The sequence below is a fragment of the Cebidichthys violaceus genome, unplaced genomic scaffold (genome assembly GCF_023349555.1).
Source record: "Cebidichthys violaceus isolate CVI_PGR_0920_01 unplaced genomic scaffold, fCebVio1.0.p SCAF_626, whole genome shotgun sequence".
NCBI classification, from domain to species: domain Eukaryota; kingdom Metazoa; phylum Chordata; class Actinopteri; order Perciformes; family Stichaeidae; genus Cebidichthys; species Cebidichthys violaceus.
Genome location: NW_027176846.1, coordinates 1 through 22,585, shown reverse-complemented (window position 1 = coordinate 22,585; position 22,585 = coordinate 1). Strand labels below are relative to the sequence as shown.

General features: G+C 41.8%; 1 protein-coding gene across 1 annotated transcript; it reads left to right on the top strand.

Moving 5' to 3' along the window:
- Nucleotides 1-3,517: 3,517 nt before the first annotated feature.
- Nucleotides 3,518-18,167, top strand: LOC137890187 (death-associated protein kinase 1-like; the record flags this gene model as incomplete). The annotated part of the gene is made up of 11 exons (XM_068734310.1): nucleotides 3,518-3,687; nucleotides 6,330-6,375; nucleotides 6,497-6,586; nucleotides 7,641-7,733; nucleotides 10,883-11,002; nucleotides 12,560-12,658; nucleotides 13,307-13,405; nucleotides 15,195-15,293; nucleotides 15,435-15,632; nucleotides 16,171-16,368; nucleotides 18,069-18,167. Coding segments are annotated over 11 exons (1,311 nt in total), but the record flags the coding sequence as incomplete, so codon positions are not given.
- Between the last annotated feature and the right edge of the window lie 4,418 nt (nucleotides 18,168-22,585).

The window sequence follows — 22,585 nt, the reverse complement described above, 5'->3', positions numbered from 1 at the left end:
ATGAATCGGTGCGTCTCAGCCGGGCTTTCACGACAGACGCCGTCACGTTTTCTTACAAGCCCCGGGGGCGTCGTCTCACATCAAACAGTCAGAATGTGCAAGAGGCCGCTGGCTCTTTGACCTCTCTGTTGTCGAACGGGCCGGGTCGCTCACTCGGCGGCCACAGTGTGTGATCAATAATGTAACAGCCTGCAGCGAGGACCGGCCAGCATATTAAAGCTGCATTTCGAGAGCACTCGAGTGCGATATTGTTCCAGCAGCTGTGTCGACTGTTTTCCTTTTTATTTTATTTGTTTTGCTAATCAGGCTGACATTGGCTTCTTATTAGATATCTAATATCTGACCATAGTTACATTAAACTGTGATGTGTAACTTTTTTCATGTTGAATTCATCAACGGTTTTCTTTTGTAGTTAACTTATCCATTTTAAGGAAATCTGCTGTATAGTTGTGTTGAACAATAATAGTGGGTTTTTTTTCCGCCTGCAGTCAGTGGTGGAAATGAAATAAGTACATATTCTCAAGTACTGTGCTTTAGTACAATTTTGAGATACTTGTACTTCAGTGGAGTATTTGGATTTTATTCAACTTTATACTTCTGGTTACTTTGCCAGCTGCAACATTAAACTGACTCATTAATGCATCAATAATTATAATCCAGTGATATAATATATATGATTCTGAAATGTGCCATTCCGCACAATGATTTTGTAAATTTGGTACATCGAGTATATTACTTCAGATGTACTTTTGCTCAAGTAACAGTGTACTTCTACACTGTAGTATTGCTACTTTTACTTTTAGAAAGGGCTTGTTGGCTCAAGATATGAGATTCATAAAGTTTTGTTTTGTTTTTATTGTATTTCCTGTTAATTTCACCAATTTCCACTGAAACTCATTTTCACTCAGATTTTATACCTCAACACAGTTTTGTAGTATTTGGTTTTTTTTTATAGCCTGCTCGAGGCTAATCTACTGTCGCTAACTAAGTCTGGACTTTGTCCACAATCTGTTCATTCTTCTCTAATCTGTTATGCAGTTAATGAAGAGGATGTGACCTCAGAAAAGAAGCCCTGGTTAGATTCACTCCCCGTCTATCATAAGAAGTCATGTTTATCCTTATCCTTATCCTAAAAGGTTTCACCTGCATGGCTACATTACTCGTACTTCAGTTAACCGATTGATCTTTAAAACAACTTGCTCCTCTACAGCCGATGGCTTTCATTGAACTAGCGCGTGTTCTTGAAGCAGACGTGTCAGCACAGTTTAATCCACCAGCGAGAGAGAGACGCTTCGAGCCCTCTGCGACCCGCGGATCAACTGCTGTTGGCTGTCGACGGCGCTGTAGTGTCCTCCTCTCTTTATACCCGGCTACAAGGTTTCCTGAGCTCCCACACACCTTTTATCCTTCAGATAGACACCTACACAAAGCTCAAAACACAAAAGAGTGTGTGCACAGTGCTGCACGTCGGGTGCAATTTGCCCACACAAAATACAGCGAGGTAAATAAAGAGCAAGTAAAGGTAAAGTGTTCTCTCTTTATTACATAAGTAGCCGCAAACATTACATTACCGCATTATATTTTGAAAGAGTAATGTGTATTATAAATGATGTACCATTTTGTCTCTTGGTTGCATGAACACAAATGCACTCATACATACTGTACACGTGCACGCACACACACACACACACACACACACACCATCTTTGTTCATGCTGTCCACCCACACATTTGTCACAGCTCTGCTTGGCAAGGTAGAAAATAGATTGTTCGCTGCTTATTATCACAGCCGAGCAACAGCGAGGTGCACTTACAGTCCTGCTCATCTCCTGTTAAAAACAACATGGAGGGAGCTGGGGATAACTCAATAAACCATTCGGGGTGATTTTTTTTTTTTTGGGAGCGTTTCCAAACTCTTAATGGGAGTATTTTGCATGACTGATTTGACTGCTACAAGGTAATGACAGCGGCACAAAAAGCTCCATTAGGGAACTCAAAGTAGTCGTAAATTATACTACTACTACTACTTCAGTTGTCTGAGGTAATGCCCCCTGAAATCATTTCGGTGAATGTGGTGAATCGGACGGCTTTCTGCTCTGCTGGAGCTCTAATTTGTAAGAATGCGATATCTGATATCGGGCTGATGGATCGGTTATCGGTGTTAATGGAGCCGGAGTATTCAGTTCAATTCTTTATGTATATATATATATATATATATATATATATATTATATACTGAAATTTTAATTCCTGTTTTAAACAACTAGGCTTGCATAAAAAAGGTTCACACTTGAGTTGGAATTCCTGTTCATTTTAAAGTGCCTGTGTACGATGTGTCGTTCTAATAATTCTGTAAACTTATATCTATATATGTATTCGTTACATTTTGTTTTATAAAGTTCAGAAAGCGATGTTTAAGTCCAGGCTGATGTTGCTTTCCACATAAAAGAATGATCCCAGTCAAAGCCCAGGTATCGGATCGGTGCATCCCTGTGTAATTTGGGTTTGAGGGTGTTGAGACTTGCTGTATTTAAGCATGTGCACAAGTCTTTGACTCTCATTTGGGAAACATTTTGGGGGATTAAATGTTACCACAGAATCCTGACTAAACACTCTTTTCCTGCTGATTTTACCGCCTGGCGCACTGAAGAATTGCCTTTTAATTGCTTTGTTTGTTGCTGCTCGATTTATACAGTCGATGAATTCATTCATACATCTCCGGCTCAACTTGAGCTTGACCCCGAGCCACATCCACGTCTGTCCCAGCCGGCGTGGTAATTAGCAGCTGGTGCTGATGAGTTAAGAGAGGTTTCGGTGGAGGAGGGAAGGCCGGGGGTTTGGTTTAACTGCCTGAGACCTCACCTACTTGCTTGATCGCTCAGCCCTGTGTGTGTGTGTGTGTGTGTGTGTGTGTGTGTGTGTGTGTGTGTGTGTGTGTGTGTGTGTGTGTGTGTGTGTGTGTGTGTGTGTGTGTGTGTGTGTGTGTGTGTGTGTGTGTGTGTGTGTGTGTGTGTGTGTGTTGTAGTGTGTCTTGGTTTGCCCATTAAAACATGCTTTTGTCTCGTGCCAGTGTTCACATTATCCCATAAAAGTCTCTCCACTCAAACTCTTATTGTATCTGAGGGGCCGTCCCAGCTGGCTTTCCTGCGCTGGTGTTTGAATAACACAACAAATACTTCAGTTTGATAGCAAGGCTTGATTAATGAGTCACCATTCGCTGCTACGCGGCTCCGTAATCACATCAACGGGTAGTAAGGTCTCAAGTTTCGGTTTCGAGGGCCGGAGCTAATCAGCAGCGAGAGACTTGTATTGTTTGAATGGAAATCCAAAAGTATTCTCTTTGATTACAAGAACCGCTGCTTCAGTTTGGAGTTTGTGAAGTTGTTGAGTTGATTAAAGCATGCAGTCAAAAAGAAATGCATCGCATTCAAATGACCTCAGTCAACATTTATTTGACTGTATTGTCTTCTTTGTCAGCGTCGGTGTGTCCACTAAACCTCTAACCTTGTTATCCGTCTTTGTCCCGTCTGTGCAGTCTGAGCGGTGCGTCTCCCTTCCTGGGAGACAACAAGCAGGAGACTCTGGCCAACGTGTCCGCCGTCGACTACGCCTTCGACGAGGAGTTCTTCAGCAGCACCAGCGTTTTGGCCAAAGACTTCATAGCGAGGCTCCTTGTCAAAGACCCCAAGTATGTATTTGAGACAACAAGTCCATATATATATATATATATTCCATATACTTTGTAAAAATCACTATCTGAAGTTCATCTTTCTGAATACATCTGGAGTGTCAACTAGGGACTTCAAATGAGAATTACAGCAGCTCTTTAGAATAAAACAAATATGCAGCATTATATATTCAATGTTCTATCTCATCTCTATCTCTAAATTAATTCTATAATAATTTTCTAAATATTTGCTCTTACTTGATTTATTTTATTCTGAAAAGCTGACATGAAAATTGAATCTAGGATTCACTGCAGATGTTCCAAACACAACTGTCTTGTCACTAGATGTGGTACCTGTGAACGTCTCCCTTGTCACAGCTGAATGGCTGCAGCAACACTTGAAGACAATGAAAGCCTCCAAAATTCTTTTTCTTCCCTCTGTTTCTTCATAACAATGGAGCGAGAGCGAGGGGGGGGGTGAATAATTATAGGTGTGGAGATAATTTCATTTAAACGGGATAAAGCGAGACGAGGCCCGGGTTGCTTTAAACAAGACAGTGGGCGAAAGAGGAGACTGACTTTACAAACTAGTATGAGGCTTTTAGAAAAAATCCCACGAACCGAGTGCATCAAACCGGAACGGCTTGTGATTGATCTACGTCGTAGAGCAGACGTGGATCCACGTCGTAGAGCAGACGTGGATCCACGTCGTAGAGCAGACGTGGATCCACGTCGTAGAGCAGACGTGGATCCACGTCGTAGAGCAGACGTGGATCCACGTCGTAGAGCAGACGTGGATCCACTCGGCTGGCAGGAAGATTGATGAAGGTTCGCTTGAAGAAGACACTCAATGATGATGTTCACCAGGGCGCTGGACTGCAAGCAGCACAATCCCTGTTCACTCTGATTATTGGGACATTTCCTCACACAGCCTGATCGGTTTGTGTTGTTGTTGTTGTTTTACTGTGACTCATGAGCCTCGGTTAGAAACAGGGATGTGGAATTGAACAGACGTCGACAGGAGGAAGTGGTGTGTGTGTGTGTGTGTGTGTGTGTGTGTGTGTGTGTGTGTGTGTGTGTGTGTGTGTGTGTGTGTGTGTGTGTGTGTGTGTGTGTGTTACTGGGCCGCACCAGTTTCCCTGATGGTTATATTGGCTAACGATGAACAAAGTGAAACTTTCAAAACAATGTCTTTTAGTTGTTAGTTTACAGCAGCTGTAATAAGGGAGGTGACAGTGGGAGAAGGAAGCGTCTCTACTCTCAACCACAGCCCAGTTACACTGAGAGGGACCAGCTCTGCTTTTGTTCACGACGTGTTATCGTTGGGAACATCTTCTCCAACTTAAGTATGCTATCGGTTAAGATCTACGTATCTTATGGGAAGTGGTAGACAAATTAATTGTTCGTGAATTGTAGGATGTGTCAGTACCTCATTTGACTTTGTTGTTTAAGAGAAGTATGAAGAGTTTCTAAAAGGAAATGAAATGTTTTAGGTCAACAAAGGTCAATACATCACACTATTTAGAATGAAGATGAGTTGGGATCAAAACAATTGAATATTGCATTCATTTAATAAGAACGAAGCATCTGATAGTATTTTAATTTGTGTAAATCGTATTTGTTTGTTTGATCCGGCAGAGATATTGTCAAGTTTATACTAATTTTATACTAGTGAGGCTTCAGTAGGGCCGTAAGAAGCTGTATTCACATGTCTTGTTTTGTCCGACCACCAGTCCAAAGTCCAATGCTGTAAACGGAGAAAATCAGAAAATCCTCTCATTTCCGAATTTAATTTTTTGCTTGAAAAATGACCTAAATGATTGTTTACCAAAAAGTCAATCGACTGCTCCGTTAATCAACTTTGTTTTCATTTTAACCACGGTGGCTAAATTCAATGTTGTGGATGTCAAGTTAAAGTGATAGATCCACGAGTTTGATGGCTAATTAGAGGCCAAAACATTGAGACAAATGTTAGGTTTCACTGACTGTGTCGACCCAGTGGCCTCATTATGACGAATGAAGGGTCTGCATTTTTTTTCACACAGCGCTGACGTCGTTCTGAACGCGGCTTAAGATCACCACAGTTTGTTACTGCTGAGTCACGACTAGAAGAAAAAAACAATGCAAATTGCGTCTATAATTCTGGACTTTTTAAGGTCAAGGAGGGATTATGACGATTTTATAGCAAGATGTGATATTAGCATCTCACAACTGCATCATAGTCATATCTTTACAGCCACATGGGAGTGACGCTTTCTTTCTTCCATCTGCACACAGCTGTGTTTCTGAATATGAACAGTTGCATTATTCGATTTAATCTCTTTTTTATATAGCTAACATAAAAATAAATGAAATGAAAACATATTTCCTCATCCATGTGTGGGTGGAGAATTTTTATAATCCTCTACATTTATTAACGTCTTTATTTATTTTTCTATTTGAGTACCTAAAATTTGATTTTTTTTTTGTTAATGCCACCTCTGAACGAGACTGTATTTTCTTATAATAATTAACATTACTTCATAGTTTGGTTGAAAGTGAACTGTGTGTCTGTGGCCAAAAACACTAAATTCTTTGAGCTTTAAAATCCTGTGAATTAGACTGTTAACTCTGGAACAGTATGTAAAGACACTCAACAAACATTTTATATTTTCTGTCTACAGAAAGAGAATGACGATTCAGGACAGCCTCCAGCACCCCTGGATCAAGGTTTGGACTCTTCTGTTTTGTGGCAGAAGTTGATATTTGAAACGTCTGATTGATTCTGTACCAAATCATTATTTCCAATAACATTCTTCTATCAATACATTTGCTGTGTTTGTGAAATCAGCCAAAGGACACTCAACAAGCACTGAGCAGAAAGGAGTCGGCCGTCAACATGGAGAAGTTCAAGAAGTTTGCGGCTCGAAGGAAATGGAAAGTAAGTGTTCTTTGTTTTCTACACGCCACGAAACTCCAGCTTCAGGAAAGACACAACCTTCAGATGTAGCGCCAGTGCTGCTCCAGTGGTCGCCTCCTTGTCTGTTTGGGTTCATCACGGCTGACCCGGCGTTGTCATGACATGCCGGTTTATCTGTGGTGGTTTGGCGGTGCAGTCATGCCTCTGTCTTCATGCTCCAGTCTGGCACTCTGGAAGCTTCTGGCTTTACAGTGACCTCGATTTGACTACAATTTAAAAAAAAAAAAAAAAAAAAAAAAAAAAAAAAAAAAACATGACGAAGCAGAAGCGACACTATAGTTTGTTGAAGTGAGATTTAAAAAGTGCCAGGTTTAGAAAATACTTCTAGTGAGGTTTTAGAATGACGCTTTGAACAAAATCCTCAATTTGATTAAAGTGATTCATTGGATTAAATGAGTTTGTCTCTTTTTATGAAATCAACTTTCTTGAATTGATAAAGGTGTAACAAGCAGAAGATGTAGCTTTAGAAAAGGCTAAACGCCAACAAATATTGATTGACTTAGAATATTTCGTGAGATAAAAACATGTTGTGAATCTTTTTTCAATGTATTTTGACTTTTGGACGTTGTGGTGAATGGATAGAATAAATAAACATTTGCGCATTCAAATTTGTATTCAGAATTTTAAGGTCAATATTAAAAATGAAGCTTCCAACTATTCAGTTCAGCGCTAGAAAGAAGTTTGGTTTTAGTCCAGAAGCCATTTGACGGACAGTCAGCTTAGCTTGTGCATAGATTTAATAAATGCTTGAATAATAATAATGTTGTGCCTTCGTGGTGTTTGGATATCGTTGGCCAGTTACAGATTGGTCACCTAACAGTAAGAAGGATGACGGGTTATCAAAGAATGAATGACAATGAGTGAAGAAACTGAACTGAATTGAAACGGAGCAGAAAATTGCTTCGTGTCTGCAGCTGCCAGTTCCGTTCATGGTCCCCTGAACACGACTTGACATTAACTCGTTAACTTCCTGTTCTACTCGTTCATCAACCGATACTCTTCTTCTCTCTTCCAGCAATCCGTCCGACTTATCTCCTTATGCAACCGCCTGTCCCGCTCCTTCCTGTCCAGAAGCAACATAAGTGTGGCGCGCAGTGACGACACGTTGGTAAGAAACTGGAGAACTGATTCTGTGTTGTGCTTTTAATGGTACATAAAGACATGAAAGCGCAGGACAGGCAGCGGAGATCTGGATCCAGAGTCATTAAGTGGATTTGGGCTTTGCAGCTATTAACACCTCCGAAGGCTTTAAATTGCACTTTAGTAAAAAAAAAAAAAATCCACAACAAGAGAAGCATTGGTTTTATCTCTGCGGCCCTATCTTTAATACAAACCAAATAGACCTAATTAACAGGAGACTGGCAGCTTCATGAGTTTCTGATTGCTTTTAGTGAAGTGCATTTTCTTGTTAGGACCCCGAGCTCTCAGTTACAGCTCTGGTATTTCTAACTCCACAATCCCTCTGAGGATCTTGAGCTCCTGCGTGTAATTGATCTGCTCCTCGTTTTCCCACCAGTGCCACAGGTCAGGCGTTTGTAGAATTGTTGGAATTTCACTGTGTGTAACCTCAAAAGCAGTGTGAGCTTATAGGAATGTGAGGAGGAAACTCGTTTAGTACACGACCCAGTTTGTTTGAGTTTGTCATAGTACCACACACAGTACGAATCCCTATATGCGTGTCTATGCGTGAGATGTAAACACTGCAGCCTCGGTGAGAGGTTTAATCATTTACTAAGCCAGCGGGCCGAGGCCGGGCCCGTTTCCTCATCAGACTAGTACGCAGCAACTTCCTGGTGTCTCAGGTGAGCTGGCAGGTAGAGCTGAGCGCCCCCTGTAGTCCACCAACAGAGCTGCAGCAGCACTAGAAGCTTTCTCAGAGATCTTTGTTGTTTCTTTATTGGCTGAGCAGCTCCTAGGGTCAAGTGCTTTACTTAAAGACTCCACTCAGAGGTGGGTTTCAGTGCAGCGGCCCCTCTGTAAACTTTCTACTAAGAAGTCGTTTGTGTTCCGTGTCGGAGAATGGGAGTAAGTTCACGCATCGGTGAGAGCGGAGGAAGTATTAGTAGTAGTGATTGTTTTAGTTATTGATTAATCGTTTTCATGACTCCGCACCAGCAACTGTTTCACAATTGTTTTCTCCAAATGTTTACCTGGACTCGAGGATAAACTGATTTAGAATTTGGTGGTCAGATAAAACACGCTTTTGGCCATAACTCAAGAATTCATAGGCTAATTAAGACAATTTGATACAAATGTCTGATAGGATAAAAGTGCTGACTGTTGGAAAACAGACATGGATGGAGACTGCAACTTATCGGCGGACTGCAAATTCTAGTCCGGTTCATTGTTTAATCTGTAAAATGTGGAGAGTAAGAATTATATATCACTTTAAATTCCTATTTCAAAGTTCTCTTTCCCAGATAACCTCGATGTTAAGAGGTTACATAGAAACACACGAGTCCACTGGATCATTTAGTGATTCTATAGTTTTATTCTAGCCATCAGATTTAATATCTCAACTTCAGTTTGGTAGGGACACGTCCCTGTCACTACCCAGTGACTACTACTGAATCATTTTGATCAAAATAAAACCACAGTACTCAAAGTATTTGGTATCAGTTACCAGATCTTGTTCTCGACTCAGAGGCGGTCCTAGACTCCCTAAACAAAAGAGTCCAGGATCAAAGCATCATGGCCCGTTGTAGAAGGAGCACTAAACTTAAGGCAGTTTAGTGCCTTAAGTTTGTCTACATAATCAATTTCAAATAAAATAATTGTTTTACTGAAGGAAACGTGTCAAAGTGAACATGAGAGGAATTATTCTTATGTTGCAAATTTCAGTTTGCATGTTGCCATTTGGGTGAAATGGACCTCAAAGCCGAATAAAATGAATCCGATGGTTTGTTATTGCAAAAAAAAGATCTTAGATTTGTTGATATTTCTTTGTTGAAATTGTTCTTCATGTGATGTGGCTGAAATTAAGGCAAAACGAGAAGCGAGTTGAAACCATTTGTTCTTAATAAATGACTGAGATGACCAGTTATCACACTTTCCATTCAATCAACGAATGAGTTATTGAGCTAAAAAAAGAACTTGCAGAGTAATGGATGACTCAGTTAGGAATGTATTTTTGTAGAGTCAGCCTGCCATGGTAACAAGCATAGGAGGTTTAGTCACCTGAACAAACCGCCCCAAAAATAACTTCATGAAGGACAGAAGAGCATTACTCATTTCCACTGCCCGCACTTCTCAGCCTCTCTGACAACTGCTGCTTCAATTTTTGTCACAAGACCAAATCTTTATTTTCCGGATACCAACCCCCTTCGTCCATTTAATGAGAAGTCATTTTGACATTTGTCTCCAATGTCATGGAAAATTATAGTTTCTTTAAGCTGAGAATGAACGACTTGTCTATCCATCAGAGCTCCCCAAAACAGATCACAATATCATCTGAAAGGGCAAAATTATTAGTTATTGATATTATATTCTTCTATGGTCAATTTGTCATAATTTCTAAGCATGTAAGAGATAATTTCATAGATGAATTACAGCGATAGACTGCGTGTCTTTTGAATGATTCTTCCACAGAGAGGAAGTTATGAATGATCTCCTGAAAACGGTGGGAACCGTTATTACACGTCAAAGAGATATTTGGTAAAACCTCTCCATCCTGTGTCGTGAATTACAATTTGTAGAAGGCCAAAAAAAAAATCCACAAACGACTTTGTTGACGGCGAATCCCCAGCAGGCGGTTTGCAGCTCCTCTGAGGTGGTTTAGTCGTGGCTCTCCCAGCAGGGAGGGTCTGTTGAGGAATGTAGCTGGAGTGTCACGCTTGGCAGAACAAATGCCACATCAGCCTCGCCTCCCACCTCCTCCTCCCACCTCCTCCTCCTCCTCCTCCTCCTCCTCCTCCTCACCTCCCTGCCTCTCTCGTCCTCGTCTCTTTGTGCAGCAGAGCATCACAGCTGATTTCTGTGCCGTCCGGCTGAAGGTCTTCGGGTCACATGTCATGGACAGAAAATAAAAAAATAAAAAAAAGATACATTTTGAACTTGAAGTGCTGTTGTGGAAAAAAAGAAAAAGAAAGAAGAAAAGCCTGTTTGTTTCTGTGTGATTTCATGCATGAGGAAAAAGATGAAAGAGAGACTTAAGGGAGGGAGCATGTGATAGAAAGAATTCTCAGGATTAATGTTCACAGGATTTCATCGTCATCCTGTGAACAGTTAAAGGAGTAACTATCTTTCCCACCTGTCTAGGATGAGGAAGACTCCTTTGTGATGAAGGCCATCATCCACGCCATCAACGACGACAACGTGCCCGGTCTGCAGCATCTGCTCGGCTCCTTGAACAGTTACGACGTCAACCAGCCCAACAAGGTGACCAACGCAGACGCGTACATGAATAGTATTAAAGCTGGTTTGTTTGTTTTTTATTTGTGAAATGTGTGAAATGTCTCCTGTTACATTTTGATGATAAATTCAAACCCCCAGAATATACTAGAATATACGTCGTCATGATCTGAAGGAATGTCGGTGCGGTCCACTTTCCCACAAACACAGACGTCAGTTCAGCTCAGTGTCTTCGGGGTCCGGGGTCTTTTTAACCATTTGTCAGCTTGTCCTCATGTTCCACCCTGAAGCAAATGTGACGCGATGAATGGAAGCTCCACATCACGAGATCAAGAAGTCCATTTTGTGATCTCGTGATTGTGCAAGTCTGTGCTTCATTTTAGGGTGAAGAGATGGAGTTTGATTTTTGTTAGTTTAAAGCTACAACTGTTGTCCCCAAGACGAGCAGAACAAAACAAAAGAAAACTCCAGACAGAGATAGAAATATTTAAATGTGTAGGTTTTATACTACTTGCATGAAGGGAAGTCATAAACCCCGGATCAACATTTTTCTGTTTGAGCAACATTTCCTCAGATGTAAGGAAGCGTTCATTAAGTTCAATCACCGCATGAGAAACAGACAGACAGAGAGACAGATGTCCAGTTCTTGAGGGAAAGTCTCTTGGGTATGATCATCCCAAACAGAAGCAGATTTCTGCACATTAACGGGCAACAAATCAGCTTCTGAACGGACAGAAAGAAGTCATTTTTCATCTACATTTATCCTCGTGTGTGTCTCTCTCACATGAATAACAAAAATAGTGGATGACATGGAAATGAAAAGTGGAGAATAGTTGTTTTGAGCTGAAAATAGGCCCAAAAAAATGAAGAAACAGACGAGTTCAAAATATGATTGTTCAAGTGTTTATTTAAATATATTAACAGAAAGAAAAGAGCATGACAGAATGGAAGCGGAGTTAAAGGAGGTTGTTGTAGTTGCGTACATTTAATAAGAGAATGAAGTGCAGAGAACAGATGTTTAGGTTCGTATCCAGACTTAACAACTCTCTCTTCAATCTATTTGCTGTTTCGTTGGAGGAGATTTGTTTGACGTTTGTTGACAGCTGATGGGCGATGGGAGGGAAACGTGAAGTCATTAAACTCAGTGAAGTGTAGAGGAGAAGAGGAGAGGGAGAATGAGGTAATGGCAACACGAGGACGAGGAGGAGGAGGAGGAGGAGGAAGAGGAAGAGGAAGTTCAGGGACGTCATCTCCATTTTCGTCCATCCTCTTTCCTCCTTTTCTTTTACTGCTTATGTCTCCATCACCATGCAGTGACTCAAACACACCGTAGACATCAATACTGTCTAAATCCTCTCATGAGTCTGTCCAAATGTGTTTCCTTAACACCTAAGGTTTGTGAGATACTATAGACAGAATCAACTTCCCCCCATATTTTCTTTTTAACACCAGATATATATAAATAATTTCTAATTTTCATAAGGTGTAATTAGTCCGATTGAGGCATTCAGCTCCACTTTACAGACACACAAACTCATCGGGGTCACTGAAAACTAAAAACTCTGTCGTGTGCGTACGTTGCAGCATGGGACTCCTCCCCTGCTGATTGCAGGCGGCTGTGGCAACATCCAGATCATCGAGGTGCTGATGAGGAAAGGTGCCGAGATCCAGGCCCACGACAAGGTAAGGCCTCGTCTGTTTGGTCCAATCGGAGCGCCTCTGACAGCCGGCCGTGGAGTTTAATAGACGCACATTAAAGGCGTCGGAGCGGAAGAATGTGACAGATTACGACGGGGGGCTATTTACACTATAAATACATGAACTCATTGCACTCGGCTGCACAAAGCACTGTAGAGACTAGCATATGCTAAACCCACATGTTTTAAATAGATATAGATCCTTCAATTAACAGCATCCATCTGTACCAACATGTATACTAGAAAGTATGAAAAACTATTGGCATGAATTAGACGTACTAACGCCAACATTACTGTCGGTCTTGTGCACACAGGGCCCAATTTTTAAGTGATTTGTAATTATGAAATAAAAAGATAAGTAGTTAAAGTTGTAGTTGTGGTATGGACCCGAAGTAGGGCTTCAAATAACGATTATTCTCTCAAATATTGAAGTGCAGCTCTAAGTTGTGAAGAACACTTTTTAAGTGGGAAGGCAGGGTGCTAGCACATCCTCACAACCGTTCCAAGCTCTTTGTCAAGGCTGTGTTCATATCATCTGGCTGCAGACACATTCCCGGAGAGCTTGATTTTCTCATAAAGGTCAGGGATAAATCCTGGAATTTTTTTTTTTTTCTTCTCTTCTCGAACCTTCAAGAGTGGAGCCAACGCTATCTACTACGCAGCGAGACACGGCCACGTCGAGACCCTGAAATTCCTCCATGAAAAGAAATGCCCTCTGGATGTCCAAGATAAGGTGAATCAACACACACACACACACTCACTACTACTCGCTACACTGCGTTATCTATCAGCAATTACTCACACACTCCTACCCATCAAATCTCCTGAGAAGCATTACTTTGATTTTCTGAAATGCCCAGATACGCACGCACGCACGCACGCACGCACGCACGCACACACACACACACACACACACACACACACACACACACACACACACACACACACACACACACACACACACACACGCGCGCGCTCACCACAGTGAGCACCTGGGGAGCAAAAACCAGTTACTCTGGCATTTTATCAGCTTATTTGCAGTTGCTATAGAAACAGGTTTTGCTGAGTGTGTGTGCGTGTGCGTGCGTGCGTGTGTGCGTGTCCTCGATCACAGAGGCAGACGAAATCCCAAAAGCATTTGTTTTTCCAATCTCTTCAATCATTTTTACCGTCGGTGGAGTCCTCTTCTGTCTGCGAGCATCATTAAAGTTTCATCTCACTTTATTACTCGATAACTTTATAATCACAAACCGAGGTGTGTGTGTGTGCGACCAAGTCATCCTCTTATGAGAAAGGCCTTTTTAACAAGGTGAATCTTTTCTTTTGCCTTTACTGTTTATGTAGTTCTCTTAATTAAATAGACCTGTAAAGTTAGTTCCCCCCCCCCACCCCCCAGCATAGATCCATTAGATGCTATTTTAGGGGATGGGAGTCGTTTCACATAAGCAGCTCCTCTGCTAACGAGCTTCCTCTCTGACTGGCAGCCATAAGGTTCAAGCTGATGGATCGATGGCTAAAGAGTCTGCGCGCGAGGGACGGTAAAATCTGGAAGGTCTTGTTTGAGTGGAGGTTTTGGAAAAGCGGCTGACTCGGCGGAAGTGGCACGACTAACGGGAGGATCATCACATCCCTGAATGTCACTGCTTTACGTTATTCTTCCACATGGAAGCGGAGCGTAAAAACTGGATTGCTCCGGTGTTACGCTGCAGCCTTACAGATTCAGTAAACAAGATTTCACTTTGCACGAATATCACCAAGGCTGATGTTGTTATCAACGAGGCCTCGCAGGTGTTCAGGTTGTACAAGGTAACGTACACAACATTTGCTGTGAGGACCATTTGTAGCAACCGCACCCAAAGAAGAAGACCCAACCACAAACAACTATATCATTTTTTTGTATTCAAATTTGTGAATAAATGTCTTGCAATTTGAATAATGATTATTTGTTGGACATAAAATGTTGCTGTTGAGGCTTTTCGGGCGGTCTTCAAGTGTCCATCAAGGGACGCACTGCATGAAAGTAATTATTGTGAAAACTCCAAAACATCCTGTTTCTTCATTTCAGTCAGAAGAGACAAGTGAGATGAAGAGAAGATAATTTATTTATTATAAACTGATGATAAGACGGAGTCTTTAGCGCTTGGACTCTACAGGGAGATTTTTTTAATCAAGAGCTACAAGATAAATCCCCTCATGGAGTCCAGACAATGCTGGTGACTGATGAGGCTGTGAAGGCAGAGATGCAATCCTATTTAAAAAGACACAGCAGCAAGCTTCTGGATAGAAGAGACCAGCTGATCAGAACAGCTGATATCATGGTTGACGGCGCCAAACGATGACGGCGAGGAAATTGCGTGCGCGAGAGGAGCGAATGGCAGATGTATGAGGAATAAACTCCAGGCCTAAGCATTCCAACGTTAGAGATAGAGCTAGAGGTTCATTTCAAGTTGTGGTTTGCATCCGTCTTACTGTACATTTGACCTGCTGGTGGTTTGGTGTTAATCCTCTGTTGTGTCCTCCAGTCTGGGGAGACCGCTCTTCACGTGGCGGCCCGCTACGGCAACGTGGATGTGGTGAGCTACCTGTGCAGCATCCGAGCCAACCCAGACCTGGCTGACAGGGTAAGCACACCTTCTCACACACACACACACACACACACACACACAGACACACACACACACACACACACACACACACGCACACGCGCACGTAGCAGGATAACCTAGTGTTGATACTTGTTCTTTTTGCGTTTCCATCTCCAGGAGCAGGAGACCCCGCTGCACTGCGCGGCGTGGCACGGTTACTCGCCAGTGGCCCGAGCGCTCTGCCAGGCGGGTTGCCACGCGGACGCAAAGAACCGCGAGGGGGAGAGTCCGCTGCTGACGGCGTCCGCCCGGGGCTTTGTGGACATCGTGGAGTGCCTGGTGAAGCACGGGGCCGACATAGAGGCGACTGACAAGGTGATGCTTGATGTGGATCATTTATCTTCATGTCTGACTCCACCACAACTTTAATAACAATGCAAAGACATTAACCCAGTTTTATTGTCGGTTTTCTATTAGAAAGAGAGGTTAGTTACAAAATAAGTTAAAGTTAATTAGATGCTTTGGCAACACTGTTTCTAAACTTTCATGCCAATAAAGCAGAATTGAATTGATTAGTTGACCACATCTGAACACACATTGAACACAAATGTGTTTAGGATCACCGACATTCAATAATGTGACACTGGAGGATTTACATTGTGTGTGTGTGTGTGTGTGTGTGTGTGTGTGTGTGTGTGTGTGTGTGTGTGTGTGTGTGTGTGTGTGTGTGTGTGTGTGTGTGTGTGTGTGTGTGTGTGTGTGTGTGTGTGTCTCTCTCTCTCTCTCTCTCTCTCTCTCTCTCTCTCTCTCTCTCACTCACTCACTCACTCACTCACTCACTCACTCACTCACTCACTCACTCACTCACTCACTCACTCACTCACTCACTCACTCACTCCCTCCCTCTCTGCAGGACGGCCACACGGCGCTGCACCTGGCCGTACGGAGGTGTCAGGTCGATGTGGTCCGCTGCCTCCTCAGGCACCGCTGCCACATGGACCAGCAGGATCGCCATGGCAACACGCCGCTGCACATCGCCTGCAAGGACGGAAACCTCCCCGTCGTCACGGCGATCTGCGGCGCCAAGGCAGGCCTCGACGTCCCCAACAAGGTGAGGACAAACCAGCGAACCGCAGAACCTGTCTGACTTGCCCTGACCTCAACCCCATCCAACACCTCTGGGATGAACTGGAACAAGCCAAAACTTATCGGCCCAAAATCAGTGTTGGACCTCACCACGCTCCCTTGGCTCAATGGGAGTAAATCTCCTGCAGCCAGGTTCCAACATCTGGTGGAAAGCCCTTCCGAAAGACCATTGGTTGTTATAGCTGCAGGTTTCGTGCCTGTGGTGTGGAAATGAGATGTTGTAACAGTCACATAGGGCTTCAGTGTCCACATACTTTTGACTATGTAGTGTTGGCTGTTCCATCCAGGCTGAACTAGAGCTAATCACAGGCTGAATAGAGGGATAAATAAACAGAGAGCGAACATATTAAAAGGGATTAAAGGGATTTCTGTAAGTATAAATACATGCAGCCTGAGGGTTTTAACATCTGTGAGCATTTTATTTTGGCTTGAAAACGGTCTTTATTCTGATATCTGCTAAATAAGCAGCTTTTTTTTTCTATTTTGGTGAACTGGTCCTTTTTGGGCGCTGTCACATAACTGGTTTATATCTGGCTGAAGATTCCATCATGCTCTGTCTCTCTGCCAAGCACGACTTCCCACACATGTTTCTGCCTTTTTTCCACTTTGTATTTTCTATTTTCCGCGTGCGGAAGCAGTTTTCTTTTTCTCCCCCAGAATAGTTGAGGGAAAGTGACGGAGATGTTTTGATTTATTCATTATTCTCACTATCCTTTTTTTTTTCATTTTTTTTTCCAAAGCTTATCTAAAGCAGCATGTCACACGTTGCTGAGTCGATGCCTGGATTTGTCTTCTCTGTCAGCTGCAGACACTGGGGAGGAAAATGAGAAGGGTGGAATTGAAAATGTCTCCTGCTCTGTTTACAGCCAAATAAAACGGGATGAATGCCTTCTCGTTTTCTCAAGTTGTGACAAAAGGGAATCGATTGGAGCGCTGCTTTCCAAACAAGTGTACTCTGTCGTGGGTATCGATGTTTTCCAACGCGTTTTTCTTTTGACTCCTGGCCCAGAGAGCTTTCATAGGAGTGCCAGCGTTTGGGGTGTGGTGAGAAGTACTTGTACAACATCACATTTGTGTCACACAATGGTTAACTCACGATCACCTCCTAATTGTGTTGTAATAAGGGAGCGGCCGTTCAACTTTTCTCTACATTAATTCCTTGTACATCCACTTGTATCCTCTTAAATTAATACATCTTAGAATTAATCTATGAATTAGTCTGTGAGGGCTGTCACCAGGGAACAAGAACAAGTCATTATACATGACAGACTCTGGACTGTTGATCAGCTGCTTAAGTAATGTACTTTTTAAATGGTATTTGAATGAGGATTTGCTGCAGGATTGACGTATGTAAAAGTGGGCAGCTGTTCCACTGATTGATGGCACGATAGATGGCCTCTCTAATCACCATCTTTAGAATATTATCTCACTATAAACTGTGGCGTCGCTCTCATACACCGTTAACAGTTTGCGATTGCTCTCAATATTCCTTTACGACCCACATCAGAGCCTAAACATGGTTTCTCTGGTTTGGTGGACCAGACATTCTCGTCCCAGCTGTGTCTCGTGCTGCAGGATCTCTACGTTGTTATTTTTCCACCTCTGTGTCCTGGCTTTGCAGTTTTATACATGACGCGTCTGTCGTTTGTTTGTCTCTTCACCCAGCACGGCAGGACTCCCCTCCACCTGGCTGCGAACAACGGGAGCCTCGAGGTGGTCCGCCACCTCTGCCTGGCCGGAGCCAACATCGACGCCGTCACCAACGTAAGTCACCGCGCGGCTTTCTTCTTTCCGACCGCTCCCCTTCGCGTTGCAGCGACAGACGCTTAAACGCGCGTCTCATTCAGCCGCTACGTGTCTCAATGCTACGTGTCTCAATGCATCGTGTCTCAATGCATCGTGTCGCTGCGGGTAATTGTGAAAATATATTTTAAAATCCAGTGCAGCTTCTTGGCATTTAAATTCATTATATATATTTTTTGATATGTCTCTTCTGAGATCTTCCGCCCTGGTTGATTGAATGCATAAACAACATACATAACACAGCTCATATATTATACAAACTGAAAATGTCTCCGTCTCTGTTTGTTTAAATCACAGTAACAGTTGTTGGTGAGTCGTTCATTTCCTGCTTGAGCTGCAGAGCTGCTCACTTCTCACACACACTTAATAAAAGCAGACAGCTGATGGCAGCTTTTTAACTCTTCCTGGATTCAATCTGCAGGAATTCATTATTCGAGCTGCCCTCCTGATACCGAGCTGCACCGCCATTCTTTTACAATCCCAGCCTCTGGTTTTAAAGCTTAAACGTCTTTTTGTTATTGAAATTAATTCAACCTCTTCAACCCTGTTGCTCACCTTAAATTTCTCCTTTTAAGTAGCCTCAATGTTTTGACTAAACAGTTTTGTTCCTCACAGTGGTGCCTGTTTGAAAGTGACACTTTTCAGTAGCGACACCATTGCATTAGATACAAATGTTCTATGTTTTTTTGTGCAATAAAGCCAAGAATATTCGGTATCTTTAGAATCTCTGCGATATCCACTGGGAGTGAAAATAAACTTCTGAATGTCTGAACAGAGCTGAGATGTGTGACGTGCATCTTAATTAAAGTCCTCACCAGTGAGAGTGACATGATGGAAGAATACATTCAAGAGGATTTTTTTCTTCTAAATAAACAACGTATAGATAGAAAAATAGTCATTACATGTGTGCTGGTGACTCTTCCCTCTGCCTGTATCTTCTTATTTTGCTGTGTCGGGACGTTTCTGGACGTCGTCTTCTATAAAAACGTGGCGACCATTGCCAGATCGTCATCTTATTTTGCTTTGTTCACAACATTTCTGTGACGAGAAATGAGGAAGAAGAAAGAAATACATTTTCTTAAGAAAGATAAGTTGTGACTTAAATGATGGTCATGTTTTATTTCCTGATTAGGTAGAAGTTACCTGTAATAAATATATACATATGTAACCTGGTACTAATTATAGGTTAAAGAGGCAAAGTTCTGAGACAGTTATTTGAGTTTGTAAGTTGATTTCTAGAGGAATGTTCTTTAAAGAACCGCTCAAATTAAATCCAAGTAAATATAAATGTTTCATTTATTTTTTGTTGACGTAATTCTTCAGACATGTTGAATTTTGTGCTTCAAATTTCACATTTGTACATGTGTAGCTGAGCTGCTGTGCTCCAACTAACAGACTCCTCTAGTAATACATTTGAATAAATTAATCAGAGTTCTTTCTTCCCTTTATAATTAGTACCAAATTAGTTATTTCCAGGAAATCTTTGGGTAACAATTAAGAAACTATGGAGCGGTAAACTAAAGCATAACTAAAATGACTTTCAGGAATAAGTTATTCAGAGTGTATATTCATCGTTCAGTGCTTCCTCTTCACTTGTTAGTACGTGTCGTTACATTTCCAACCAAACAAACAAAGTTTCTCTTGTAGGGTCACAATTACAAAACACACTAATTCTAATGTGCAGTGAGTGTAGTTACAGCCGCCGGCTATCAGAGCTTTCATCAAACAGAGCAGAGTCACGCATTTATCTGGATACGAGTGAGTTTGATCCTAATGGCTTCCATGCAGTGAGGTCGAGCTGAAAAGATATCCAGATTAGTCGATTTACAGAAAGATTTAGATAATCGATTAATAGTTTGTAATTTTCAATCAACGATGTCCAGATTTCGATGGTTTTCAGTTTCATTTAAGGCTTTTGTTTGTCTTATATGATGATACATTTTATATTTTCGGGGGGTTGGACTGTTAAAACACCACATTTGAATATGTTGACGTGGATTTTAGGAAATGTTCCCCTTTTTTTCCTCAAGAAAATCTTCAGCAGCTTAATGAAAATAATGGTCAGTTGCAGCCGTGCATCGAGTTCAGATCAGATTATTAGATTAATCTATTGTGAATTTGCAGTCTCTGGATCAATACAGTCTTGTGTAATCGTATTAGATTTAAACCCATGAACCACCTGAAGGCTTGAAATCTGAACTTCAGTAATTCTTCACCAGTAACATTATCTGTCCTCTAAATGTACATAGACATCTGGTCAACATGGAGTACTCTTTGTTATAAACTTAAAAAGTTGAATTCTTTGTCACTTTATTGAGTTTAAGATTATTATTTCACTCTGATCTGATGAACAAATATCATTTTTCATCTGCTTTAATTCAGACAATCAGTTCCAGGAAGGCTCCACTGCCAGATGTCCTTCTCTCTCTCTCTCTGCATTCTCTAGCTGTTAATATTGTATGACAGCCGATGTGCTATGCATGTTTAATATAAAAGCTCATATTGAGATGTATAATTCATCGTCCAGCGGCTTGTTGTGGAGCAGCGGACGGTGAGCTCAGGGCTCGATCGTTATTGTTTGCTCACTTTTATTTCGTCCTCTGTTGCCTGTCATCATTCCTCTTCTCTTCTTTCCCTCGGAGGAGAGATACTACAGATGATCCATCGCTCTAATATTAGTCGCGTGGCCAACAAAACACCAGCCACACTCGCGTCATCTGCCAGTTGCCAAGCAGCGGTAGTTGTAGTCGTAACGCTCCTGCCGTCTGTAAGAGCGAGTCCCGGGAATTTGCTCACACGTGAATCGCACTAAGTGGTCGGCTTCAGTCATTAATTTACATTTCTGACATTTAGCCGAACCGAACGGCTTAAAGGTTTTTGTGCTCTTTTGATATGATGTGACCTGATCAGAGAACGCTTAAAACCAAGAAGGGAATAAAGCTAGAAAATGTCTTTAGTGCGTATTGTTGTTGGGTTTTTTTTGTAGATTAAAGACTCTTTATCCTTTCACAACAAACCCAGTTGAACGTCTTTTGGCGTAACGGTCTGCAGGAACAGGAAGCTCTCTGTGGGTGTTTCAGGCTGTCGATGCAGTTCCTCCCTGTGGAGCAGCAGCCAGAGAGCCGGACGCTGACAGATGGCTGCGTTACTGAGAGACACTTTAAATTTGTCGGGACTGTGGTGTTTCTGTGTCGGTGTGTGTTCAAGGGAAACTGGAGAGAGAGGAACGCAGTAGGGCTGTGTGTGTGTGTGTGTGTGTGTGTGTGTGTGTGTGTGTGTGTGTGTGTGTGTGTGTGTGTGTGTGTGTGTGTGTGTGTGTGTGTGTGTGTGTGTGTGTGTGTGTGTGTGTGTGTGTGTGTGTGTGTGTGTGTGTGTGTGTTTGCAGCTGTAATTAAAACACTGCAATTAACTGAGAGTTCAGTGCTTGAAAGGGAAACGATTTAGGTATTCAGGGAGTATCGCTGCATATGAGAGTAAGATGTAGTGAAGCCTGATAAATGATGTCACTTGAGTCGGTGTCGGTTGGGGCTAAAGACCACAAATTTGAAAATGAAAAAGAAAACTGTGGGCGTGGAGTTATTAAGGAGTGAGATCTCTGTAGCTCAGCATCTCTGCGTGAGGCCGGTTGCTAGAGGCTACCGCTTCTAGCAGAACACACCTGAATCTGCGACTGAACAGACGGCGGTCGAAAGGCATTGTGGGTAATGTGGGCTTTTAAGTTTTGACAAGGAAGAACAGTGCGTGGAATATAAGGATGATACATTTTGATCCTTAAAAAGCAAAAACATACATGCATTTAAATACAAAACAAAGAATTAAATATATGCAAGAACAACAAACAAAACGTAATTTTTATTTTACCACTTACAGTAAGTTATAATCATATTAAAATGCATTATAACTGTGATTGTAATGTATTACAACTATTGGAATTATAATACACTGTGATTGTTCCAAAACAAAAAAGTTAATTATGAAATATTATGATAATTGACCTTTATAAAAAAATATATAAAATTTATAAAAATAAAAAATTTGAAATGCTTTATTATGGATATGTATGAGTGTTTTTAACTCCGACTGTATTGTGCTGTAAGCAGATTATAACAAATAAACGTGTTTTAATATTGCATTATAGTCATGGGAATCATAGAAAGTGTTCCAGATGTTTCTGATGTTATTGACGGTATGTCGTGCTAACATGTGTATGTTGTGCCGCTGACTCTTCCAGGAGCAGTTTGTTACCTTGTTCTAAAATGACAAGAATAAAAAACGATGAGATATTAAGGCTTCCTAAATGAAATGTCAACACAAGATGTGTATTAAACACTTGAACGTACAATCACAGCAAACTAAATGTAAGACTTGTCATGTATTCA